The sequence below is a fragment of the Corylus avellana genome, chromosome 3 (assembly GCF_965113065.1).
Source record: "Corylus avellana chromosome 3, dhCorAvel1.hap1.2, whole genome shotgun sequence".
Taxonomy (NCBI): domain Eukaryota; kingdom Viridiplantae; phylum Streptophyta; class Magnoliopsida; order Fagales; family Betulaceae; genus Corylus; species Corylus avellana.
In genome coordinates this window covers 12,073,296-12,085,623 of record NC_142492.1, presented here as the reverse complement: position 1 = coordinate 12,085,623, position 12,328 = coordinate 12,073,296, and the positions used below count along the sequence as shown (strand labels likewise).

The 12,328-nt window shown below is 34.2% G+C and overlaps 1 protein-coding gene across 1 annotated transcript; it reads left to right on the top strand.

The window, feature by feature from the left end:
* The first annotated feature begins 3,707 nt into the window (after positions 1-3,707).
* On the top strand, positions 3,708-5,998 carry ATMYB103 (myb domain protein 103). Its single transcript, XM_059587076.2, has 3 exons — positions 3,708-3,921; positions 4,021-4,150; positions 4,985-5,998. Exons 1-3 carry the CDS (start codon positions 3,789-3,791, stop codon positions 5,679-5,681), a joined length of 960 nt encoding a protein of 319 aa, XP_059443059.2. The 5' UTR covers positions 3,708-3,788; the 3' UTR covers positions 5,682-5,998.
* The last annotated feature ends 6,330 nt before the right edge of the window (positions 5,999-12,328 follow it).

Below are 12,328 nucleotides of genomic sequence, written 5' to 3'. Positions count from 1 at the left end.
ATCATTTCTCAAAAAGTAATGTTAGAAATTATATTTTTGTCTTATTAACTATCACACAATGCTAATGTAACAAATTAAGCCAATCCTTTATATATATACCTTAGAAATTAACTAATTAATCATGCATTGTCCCTTTCTCGATGCATTATTCTTTTTTTTTTTTTTTTTCTTTTCAAAATAATGTTAAAAATCACATTTTTATTTTACAATTATACTATAATATTGAAGTGATTGATCTAATGAGTAGTTAGAACTGTCACGTCAGTATTATAGTATAATTGTAAAATAAAAATGTGATTTCTAACATTTAAAAATAATAATAATAATAATAATGCATCGAGAAAGGCGATGCATGATTAATTAGTTTCTAAGGTATATATATATATATATATATATATACACATTAATTATACATGGGTCTTATCGAGGAATACTTGAAGATTAAACAACAAATTCGTTGGATGACATCAACCATGCTACTACGTATAGACGTTATTCCTACACAATCAACATTATTCCTTGTAAATTAAGCGAACATATAATTAAGTCAAACTAATTTAAGAGTATTGGCAATCACTTGATATTTCTTATATCATATACAGCAAACTGTTTTTTTTTTCTTTCTTTCTTTCTTTTTGGGTCCTTCTCACGTCCAAAGGAATATTCTTTAGGAAGCCATGAGAAACTGAAATGACATATATAACTTTGAGAGTGAATATGATTTGAAATTCATGATTTACGTGATGCAATCGTCACCCATTTAATTATTGCTACCAAATTAATGGTAATTATGAATAGAAAGAGGAGATTATAAGTAAGTATTAAGAAAAATCAAAATTAAGTAATTTCATTTTCATGTCTCTAAATGTCCCCTAACTAATTGAGCTTGTGGTTTCAATATGCATTCGTCATTGAAAGTTATGGGGCTTCCCAGGAGCAAATCCTTGCTTGATTTCCTTACCTAATTATTATACGTACACAGAATAGTGATCATGAAGTCTTAATTCATAGCATAATTAATATACATTTTCATTCACATGATGCAACTGTATATATATGCTCCAAAGAACAGTGCTATCACTCCCTAACGTGACAATACCACCTCAAACGACAAAAAAATACAAAATTTATCCCTAATCTCCTGGTCGGCGCCACCCAACCGCTATACAATACTGTTCGAGACCACTCAATCCGATGACTGTTGGCCACGACCATCAAATTGAAGAGATTTAATGGCATGGTCGGGACCATTAATTAGATCGTGCTTCAGAGGTGGTTGCACCACCCATGTTGGATACATTGGGCAATTTTTTTTTTCTAGGCTGATGTGGCACTGCCACTTAATTAAGGGAGTGTAAGAGGTGGGAGTGTCTATATATATATATATTGTTGAGCACACACTAGTTATTAGAGTTTTCTCCTAAATTTACAATATTGTACCGTGAAAAACTGAATGGTTTAGTTGTGAGTATCATATTCAATCACGTTCAATACTTATAGTGTTACATTATATATAATATCAGACAAATCAATAAGCACAAGCATCTATTTACTAATTTTTTTTTTTTGGAATTATCTAGCTATTTACTATTATTAATCGTATATACGGGGGTACAAAACATAAAAACTCTGATTTTTCTAGTTTTATCATTGTGAATCTTAGTATTGTAGGGTGATTAGATTACACAAATTAACTGACAGTAGTTATAATGAAAATCTTGAAATATTAATTGGCAAGATAAATCACCCAAATACATGGTTGAAAAATATTTTTATTTGCTAATTGATCAAATTGGGGATGATCGTTGCTTTCCTTTTGTGTTCACGATAAACATGCATGTCATTGGCACATATCATTCTTTACACATAATCCATCAAATAATACCAGGCATGCACCTGTACAGAATTGAGTTTGTATAATACTTTCCACTAATTTTATCATGAGAGAAATATAATTTAATTCAAAAAAATTAACCATCCAGATCATCCATTAATTTCCTTTTGTTAAACAATCCTAAAATAAAAATAATAATAAAAACCTAAAATTCTCGATCGGGTGTGAGTACTCGACAACGTTAGGGAATAGGATGGATTATTTCTATTTAAAGTGAAATGAAGATAATCTATTTTACTGTTAAGATTTTGTTTTATTTCATTTAATGGTATTCATTGTGCCACGTGACTTAAAACTTGTAAATGGCATTACAATATGTACACCATTAGATCTATAAAATCTAATATGGATCATAACATTAAAGACTACAAAACAATATATGGGATTTGAAAAGCTTTCATTTTGGAAGTGAATATAATGAATATGGTGTAGATCACAAGGATCCTCTCCATTTCATCGTTTAGAGCATCTCCAAGAAACCATGTAAACTAACTTTTTAGTTAAAACAACATTTTTTCTTCCACCAACAGTGCTGTAAAATAGCATTTTTGTCTAGAAATGCTAGAGTGAACTTTCAAATATGAAAGTTTACTGTAGCATTTGTAAATATTATTTAATTATATTTTATCTTTCTTTCAATTTTTTTAATCTTTTCTCTCTCCTCTCTTTTTCTCCCCTTCTCCCTCACGCTCCCTTATCCTCCCTCAGCACCTCCTCATCTCTTTTCTCTCTCTATCCCTTCTCCCTCAGTGCCTCATCTCTCTCCCTGTCCCTGTAGGGCTGCCACCCAATGGCCAGACGACTACGAAGTAGCGACCGAGAGCCTTTTTGGGTTTCGATCTATCCGATCAAAACGATAAGCGGAAAAGACTGATGCACATCACCCATGGAGTTCTGTCTGCCATACACCACCTTGATGGGTTTTAGGTGGTTCGATTTCTCCAAAATAGTGGTTTTAGGTGGTTCAATACAATTTGTGGCGAGGGAGAGAGAGAGAGAGGAGTAGAACAAATAATAAAAAATAGATTAAAAACAATATTTAAATAAAGTAGGCATTGTAAAATAGAGAGTCTATATGATAGAGTCATTGCGAAAAAGTAATAGTTAAATTAAAAAAGTGGTATATTGAGTAGCTAAACTACAATTCTTTGCTAGAAATGCTCTAAATACATCAGTTTTAGCTCTTGACCATGAAATAATTAATAAATATTCCATTGTTTTAAGTTAGACTCGCACTTGAGAGGAAATTATGTTAATTTGTGTAAAAACCCGTAAATCTAGTAAGTGGTTAAATTTCACATAAAGTAATCGAGGATTTGATATGATATAACTTACCTTAAACCTAAAAAAAAAAAAAAAAAAAAAAAAAAAAAGCACCCATTCTCCAAATTATTTTCTCTATTCTATAACGTGTCACAAGTTCATTGGGGGTTAAGCCAAAGAAAAAATAAAAACTTCACTGGGTTTTACTTCATATAGACTATAGTAATAATTGGTTGCAGAAAGAGAGACACAGAAGAAAAGAGAGAGAAAGAGAGAGAGAGACAAGGATATGTGGAACCACCGGCAGAGTTCACGGGGTACGTGCGTCGGTAATTACGTAATACTACAAATGTACGTAGAAAACGGCCGGTGACGTGGGAATAAAGTTGATGGAACGTCGTTTTAGGGTTAGATGGAGATCGGGTCCCTTATATGGACCCCATCCGGTTGTAAATGTCGGCTGAGTTGGACTTCCCTGTTTCTTTTAAAGGGGGAGAGAAAGAAGCCCAACTCTTGCACAGCCATTTCACCTCCAATAATCAATCCTCCACGCATTCATTTGATACAAGACAATCCAAAAAATACCAAGTTAAATTATTGTTCGCCCCCCGGCCCGGAGCTCCGTCAAAAAATGGGTCACCATTCTTGCTGTAATCAGCAGAAGGTTAAGAGAGGCCTTTGGTCGCCGGAGGAAGACGAAAAGCTCATTCGATACATCACCACCCATGGCTATGGCTGCTGGAGCGAAGTCCCCGAGAAAGCTGGTCATCTTTCTTTCTCCTTTCTCTCTCTCTCTCTCCCAAACACAAAAAAATAAATAAATTCTGTAGCTTATATATATATACATGGATCACATTTTTCAGGGCTTCAAAGGTGTGGGAAGAGCTGCCGATTGAGATGGATTAATTATTTGAGGCCTGATATCAGAAGAGGGAGGTTTACTCCGGAGGAGGAGAAGTTAATCATCAGCCTTCATGGAGTTGTAGGAAACAGGTTCAGATAAATAAATAAATTAAAAAAAAAAAGAAAAAAAAGTTGACTGTAGATTATAATGTTCCCCCTTTCCCCTTTTTTCTTTTGTTTTTGTTTTATTTTTTATTTTATATATATATATATATATGTATTTAAAATTTTAAAAAAAAAACATTTTTCTGCATGGTGTCTTGTCACACCAAAGCAACATAGATTTTTCAAACACGATGTATCATCAGCTAGAGCTTGTGAGTGTGTGAAACGTCAAATGTTTTACTCGTGGGATTTTATTTTATTTTTATTTATTTATTTTTTAGTGGTGGAGGAGGTGCTTTGTATGCAACTTGACTGACAATGACAATTCTAAACAAAACTTTAACACCAAGTCTTTGAATAAGTTTTGAGATTGTCTTAAATAGCTTGCAACCAGAAGCAATCTCACTGTTCAAAGTAGTTCCCCTAGTAGTATCACCTACATATATTTTGAGTCGTTAAGAGGGCAATTTCAGCGGTTGAAATTGTAGTTTTCAGTCGAAATTAAGTACATGTTTATTATATGCACTCTATCTCACTACACCCTCCACCTTCTTAATTTATTAAATATTAATAATCCTTCAATTAATAATCTTTCTCTAAACGCTTTACTAGTATAGTATTGTTTTCATATGAACATGCAAACATTGATTTCTAATCAAATTGTTTTCAAAAACACCTTTTTTTAGTACAATTTTTTTTGTAAACTGTCGTGATAGTTCACGATCGATTATGTCTGTGTTATTTGTTGTTTTTATTTCCTTTTGGGTGGACCGACATATTCATTTAGTATGCTAACATGTATGCATGATGGATTTGTAGATGGGCTCATATAGCAAGTCACTTGCCGGGAAGAACAGACAATGAGATAAAGAACTATTGGAATTCATGGATAAAGAAGAAGATACGAAAACCCTCTTCGTCTCCAAGCACCAACACCACCACAAATACTACTAACTCAGAACATTCTCAAATGGGTTACAGTTCGAACCAACTTGATTTTGTGAATCAAGATTTCACGCCAAAGCAACCTGTTCATGAAACCCTATTCTCTTCTTCATGCCCTTTATTCATGTTCGACACATCTTCACTTGATGGGTCTGCAGAAAACAACGTCGTACGCGCCGAGTATTTTCAGGATGCGGTGGGTTTCCATAGTACTCATGAAACATGGAATATGAACCAACATCAAGTTCAAGCGCTTCCGCCTCCGACTACGGCGGCGTCAGCTTTTGCGGTGGGCATGGACGCAAATTATTTGCCGCCATTGATAGAGAACATGGAGAATATGGTGCCTCTTGACGTGCAATCGTGTAGCATAGATGAGGAAGGAGAGATGGGATTGGAGTGCTTGCAAAGGCAGGAGTTGAATGAATGGGTTGAATCCCAGCAACAATGCTCAAACTTTCTTTTCTGGGATAACGTTGAAGGACCACTCGGTGGGGAAGAAATCGCACCGGTTTCATCAAATGTGGGAGCTAATAATACATTGAATCATGCTTTTCCTTCGTCTCTATGAGATGATAATGGTTGTGGAAATTGTCCCCGCCACAAAAAAGGCCATTTTCCCCCCTTTTTTTGCTTCTATTGGGTGAGGTTGTGAATTGTGAGTAATTAAAAAGGCAACATAAAAATTTGCATGCCAATTAATGTTTGCTTGGTGTTTGGAAATGGACGAGGAAATTCAAGAATAAAGGCAATGCAACAATGCAAGATGCAAAGCTTGATGACCACAACTATGAGATATTTCCCTTAAGCTCTTGTACATGTCATGGTGTTGAATGGTTGACATGGTTTTGATTTTTCTTTTACCTTTTCAATAACAATCCAGATTGACTTTTTCTCCTACATTTCATGTTAATTAGGTTGTAATCATAAGAGAATTGTTATATATATATTATATAACCTTAAATTTTTGTCTTCAATTAATGTTATTTCAATATATATATATATGCTTCGAAAGCAAAAAAAAACAAACAAAAAAACCAAAAACCGCAGATTAGTTGATGTGTTATGCTATAAATATTTTGTGGGATCAAGGAATATTTTGGTGTTTTTCAGCATGCCACTTTTTATTTATGTGACAAGTACCTGAGCAAAAAATATATGGCTGGGAGATATTTCTAAAACTTAATTAATTTCTTTTAGAAACTTGGCCAATGTTTAAGCAGGGTGTCACGTTTCGTTGATTATGACTACCAATATCTGCAACACTACAGCGATGGCAATCAACATGATACCTAGATGGATGGATGACGATTGTATGGTTTGAAATAAAATATTTGTCAAAGGAGGCAGATCCACTGCATCTAATGTTTTGTGAATTACTGATGATGATGATGACGACGACGATATTGTCTTGAAAACAGTATATGTCTTTGAAAATTATCGTTATGGTCAGGAAAAACATTAATATCTTATGAAGCGCTGTGTTACTGTGTACAGTGCACCACCATCAGTTTTGTCAATTTGTTGTTTGTCGGTTGCATGGATTTTCTCCTTCGTCTATTTACCTATGTAATTATAAGAGTACCGTTGTTTCAGTGAGGATATTTTCTTGCATGAGATAATTGGTGATACTATTTAGTAGGGAGGTCTTTTTAGGTTCGCTCAGGCCCCCTTTGGGCTTGACGAGTCCCCCCCCAAAGGAGTCATCAGAAATGGTCCCCGGACCGACGGACGTATGGTAGGGGATAAAAAAGGAAGGATATGTCTCATTCACGCATAGATGGATTTAGGGGGGACCGGCAAAGGCTCTAGTCCCCACAAATTATAAGAAAAAAAAAGTTTAAGGTAAAAAAAAATAATTAATTAAGATAAAAAAAAATAATTTTAGGTATTTTTTGCCAATTGGTCCCTCCTCAAAAATATTTTGACCTTAGGTCCACCCAAATTCAAACTGGCTCCGTCCTTGATTCACGGTACGGTTTTGCCTATTTAATAAACTTGATTCATTAAGGAAATGAGGTATTGAAATATCTCCCGAATGAAAACTATTCATGAAATATGGTGGCTGGGTTCCATTACCTTTGGCTCTTGCTATATCAAGCCCGCTTACCATATTAAACGCAATCCTATAAATGAAAGCCAATGTCCTTATTCTAAGGTATGCACCTACTCATTTTTATTCTTAGTTTATTGGGTTTTCTTTTGAATGATTCACTGACTTAAGCACTAGAGTGTTCTCAGTCAATGCTACCGGCTAATTACCCTTGCGGGTCTTGCCTGTTTTCTGTCTTAGCAGATCTTCTTTGACCGCGGCATTCAGTCAATGGCTCAAACAATAATAATACTAACAATTAACATAAGAAATTGATAATAATAATTAAGTGGGACATTCTGAAAAAAGTTTCATGAATGTAAAACAAATGCTTAGCTACATTCCAAATGGACTCAATTTTGAGATGAGTAGAACCCAAAAGGTTGGACGTACGTACAGCCATGGAAAAAAATATATATATATATATAGTGCCCTAATAATTAATGATCACATCTTAATGACTGTAGAGGTTCCCATTCCCACCTAATTAAGAAGGATGTAATGCTTTAATCAATCTTTCAATGAAGGCTATCATCTCACTGATCATTGGGCAATTCATTTATTAGTGATGTCTAATTTGAGTTAATTTCCTTAATCTCAAAAAGTTTATATTGGAAAAAGAGAGGAAGAGTCTCTGTTATGCCCTAAATTAACTTTCCTACTGTTTTAAGCAACAATTAATACGAATATTAATTACATGCTCATGAAATCATGCCTACTTCATTGTTACCCAAGGAATTTAAATTTAAATGTTGCTTCTTTGTGGTACTAAATTAATTAATTTAATTTTTTTTTAATAAAAAAAAAAAAAGATAAAAAAGACTATTTATTCTCTTCCTTTTTTTGACCCCATCTATCTTTGTACCCTTCATGTCTACGCCTTGTGATCACTTTTCTTACTATATAGGTACAATGGCCATATCATATATGAGTAGGAGGCCCTCTGCAATGATTCATAACATTAAAGTGCCTAGTCATTTAGATACAACCGAAAGTGACTTTGATGATATTAGATACATGCATTTCTCAATTCTGGGCATTGCCGACGATAAATCTTCTTGCAGAAGAACAAGAAGATCGCACCAAGATGTGTCTAATATTGATCCCGAGATCATGGAGTACAGGCTGAGTTTGCACACTACTGCTTGGCAGGTCCGGCAGAAGAGGCAGACGGACCTTTGCCTTCAAGGGGAACTAGGTAGTAGCAGAAGAGGTCGACGAAGTACTCTTGCAAGCTCGGTTTTATAAGGGAAGTGCACTATCTCGATTGGTTGGCCAATGTAATTATGGTAAATAAATCAAATGACAAATAGAGAATGTGTGGACTTTACCAGCCTGAAGAAAGGCTTGCCCAAAATATAACTTTCCTTTACCGAAAATCGGCAACTTCTTCTAGATTTGATGGCTGGGCATGAATTACAAAGTTTTATGGCTTTCTTTTTTGGCTATAACTAGATCAAGATATATGTCATTTAACGTACACTGATCCGGAGCTATAGTACATATTCGTTATTATGCCATTTGGGTTGAAAAACGCAAGAACTACATACTAGTGGGAATTGGTGAGCAACATGTTCAAGATGTAGATTGGGAGAAACATAGAGGTGTACATGGATGACATGTACATGGTCTCATAGAGGGGAATTAAGGCCAACTTCGAGGAGATACGAGCTATCATGGAGATACAACCCCCGCGTAATACCTACTACAAGAAAAATGTATATTCACTATGTTTTATTTTTCTTGGCATTTACGTGAAACATTGAGAAATGTGTATTTAACGGCGTTTTTTATGATCACGTCGACACTTTCTCATCATTAATTTCTAGACGCAAGGAAATGGAAATTAATTCTCGGCATTTTTCAATGAGTCGAGAAATGGAAACGACATGTGGAAGCTGACCACTCGGCGTTTTAATAAAAACTTTGAGAATTAGTTGGAAATTGCTTGATTTATTGGCGTGAAAGATTTATAAAATTTCAAATTTATTATTAATTATTTATTTACAAAAAAAAAAAACAATGATTCACACTGGGTCAAAACTAGACCCACAGTGGGGTCCAATGATGACCCCATCGTGGGTCAAAAGATGATCCACGGCGACAAGGACGGAGCCAAGAAATTTTATGGGAGGGGGCCAACCAAAATTTTTTTTTTTTTTTCGGTTCTTTAGAATTTTTTTATTAAAAATAATTATTTTGGTTGTTTTTTATGAACTAAAGACTACGGTAAGGGCAAAAAAAAGTGAGCATTTGAAAATAAGGGCAAAAAAAATAGACATTTAAAAGTAAGGACTAAAAATAAAAAAACTTAATAGGTATGACCCAAAAAAATTACGAATAGGGCCAAAAAATTTTATTGGATATGGCCAAAAAATCTAAAAATATGGCCTTTTTTTTTTTTTTTTTTACTTATAAATTTTTTTTCTTCATTATTTGGGGGGGACCATGGCCCACCCTGGTCCCCCCCTCCCTCCGTCTCTGCACGGCGAGTCACGGCTAGACCCACAACAGTGGTTGACCTACGTTGGGTCACCTTGTGACTGAGTATTGGTCACGCCATGACCCAACATGGGTCGTAGGGTGGCCCACTTTGGGTCATGACGAGGCCCACTTGTGACCCAGCATGGGTCGCAACCAGACCCTCCGCATGGGTTTGGTGGTGACCTTGTCGTGGGTCACAAGACCATTTATTTTAAAATCACATCCTTAAGAGGATTTGAGAGAAAATTTTAACAGATTTGTGACATTTCCAAAAATTATGTCTAATACACTAAATTGATAATTTTTGAACTTTGGAAGGAACATTGCAAAAGTCATAAAAGTTCATGGTGATTAAGTGAAATTTCCTCTATTTTTATTTATAGATGTCTACTTAAAAAGTATGCATTAATTTGGATATGAAAAAATAAATATGATTTAATATTAAATATTATTTAATTAATATTTAAAAATAAAAAAGGGTCTCACTTAAACTTGTTTCCCTAGAGCATTCACAATGTACATTGTACTCCTCAAATAAAATTAAACTTATTGAGAAGAAAAAATTACTTTATTAAATTTAGAGAGCTACTTTTAAAAGGAATAAAATATCAAACTCCCTATATATTTATCTACCTTAGTTAAATATCATTTTTTTTAATTAGTTTTAACCAATAGGAGATGGGAGAGTAAAAATAAAAATACAAATTATATAACTTTAGTTTTTTTGACTAATGGAATGTAGGAAGTGAATCTGACAAGAGTTAAATTTAAAGTAATGTAAGGAGTTTGTTAGATTTTTAGAGAAAAGTTAAATGAAGAGAACCCATTGTGAATGGTCTCCACAAAATCTATCAAGCCAGTCATGACTATTAAGAGCCTGCATGGGTGTACGTTTGAAGAGCCTAAAAGTTAGGGATGTCAAAAAAAATCAGGTACCAACCAGTAACCGGTTGGAAAAAACCGGTAATCGGTTGGAAAAAACTGGTAACCAGATACCCGATTCCGGTTTTTGGCATGAGTTATAACGGGGTAACTGAGTAACCGGGTATATATATAAAATAATATATATATTTTTATTTTTAATTTTTTTGGGGCATTTTTAAACATTGAATTTTTATGGCATTTTTAAACATTGGATTTTATGGGTATTTTTAAACAATGAAGTTTTAGAACATTTTTAAACATTGGATTTTTATTTTTTAAGGCCCAGAAAGCCAAAAACGGTAATTTTTTTGGGTTTTTTTTTTTATTATTATTTTTTTTTAACAATCACAACAAAGCCCAACTTATTGGGACAAAAATGCTAATTGTTTTTTTGTTTTTTGTTTTTTGTTTTTTTTTTTTTTAAAAGAAAGGGCAAAAAATTGTTAAATTAAGAACAAAAATTAGACCCAATACCTCATATAAGCCCAAAAATTAGGCCCAATACCTAAAATAAGCTATATATATATATATTCTTAAAAAACCGGTTACCTGGTCCGGATAACCAGGTATCAACTGGGACCAGCCGGTTATTGTATAACCGAGTAACCGGTTCCAATTTTTCAAAATAAAAAAACCAGGTACCCCGATTCCACCAAAATTGGGAACCGGGGCAGGTTTGCTACTCCTACTAAAAGTGCGTTTAACACTCAAAAAGTCTGTTTGAAGAAAAAAATACCGGTTTGGTAAAAAAAATTGAAAACGCTTTTAAGGGTTCAAAAAGCCCAAAACACATTTTTGGCAAAATGATAAAAGCTTAAAAATGAAACTTTTGCAAAAAAAAAAAAAAAAACTTTTTGATTTAAATCTCTATTTCTTAAATACAATTCCAAACATGCTCTAAATCTAACTTTATATCAATTTGCTTAACGTGCCGCTTTCAAAAAGGTTTTTAGAAGTTTCCCATCACTTGTCATCTTATTTCTTTTGTAAGAATTGATGCTTTGTTTGTTTCAACTAAACTATTTTATAAAAAACATTTTACCTATTTTTTGATGTGACCAAATATCATGGTCATATCAAAAATACTTTCGGTTGACCATGAAAACCATCTTTAATCCAAGTAAAATGGTTTCTTTGTTTTAAAATTATAAACCATTTTATGAGTTTGAATTTCTCATTCTTGTATTTTCTCTCTTTATTCATTCTCTGCCACCACCACTAGAGGTCGCCAGAGTTCACCAGATCCGCCATCGGCCACAACCACCGTAGGTTATTAGCAATTTCTCACCTTCGTTGGAGGTCCCCTGTCATCATTGTTGTCGCTGGCCGCCGGCCGCTGTCGCTGTCGCCGTTACGTTCACTAATTTTTCTTATCAAAGAAAAGTTGAAAATTGTTTTTAGCTCAAATAATTTTGTTAAAAATATTTTACAACAAAAAAAATATTTACTTCCAAACAAATTAAGCTTAATAGTAAGAAAGACCCACGTGTGCAATCTCCCCTTTTTCCCTTAAAAAAAAAAAAAAGGGGGTGGGGGGGGGGGGGGTGGAATAAAGGTCTATGACAGAAGCATAAGGTTGACCCCCTCTTTGGGCTGATATTCCTACAATTCTTTTGGTCCATTAAAGGGCCATCGCCATAGGACTAGACCATACATAGGCCCAAACCTATGCCCATATATATCCTAAGCCCATATCCCATCGGTGGGCTATATAAAAC

Coding starts and splice junctions, on each gene's coding strand:
- ATMYB103 (XM_059587076.2), top strand. CDS start 3,789: ATGGGTCACCATTCTTGCTGTAATCAGCAGAAGGTTAAGAGAGGCCTT. Junction 3,922..4,020: donor CGAAGTCCCCGAGAAAGCTG/GTCATCTTTCTT, acceptor CACATTTTTCAG/GGCTTCAAAGGTGTGGGAAG. Junction 4,151..4,984: donor CATGGAGTTGTAGGAAACAG/GTTCAGATAAAT, acceptor ATGGATTTGTAG/ATGGGCTCATATAGCAAGTC.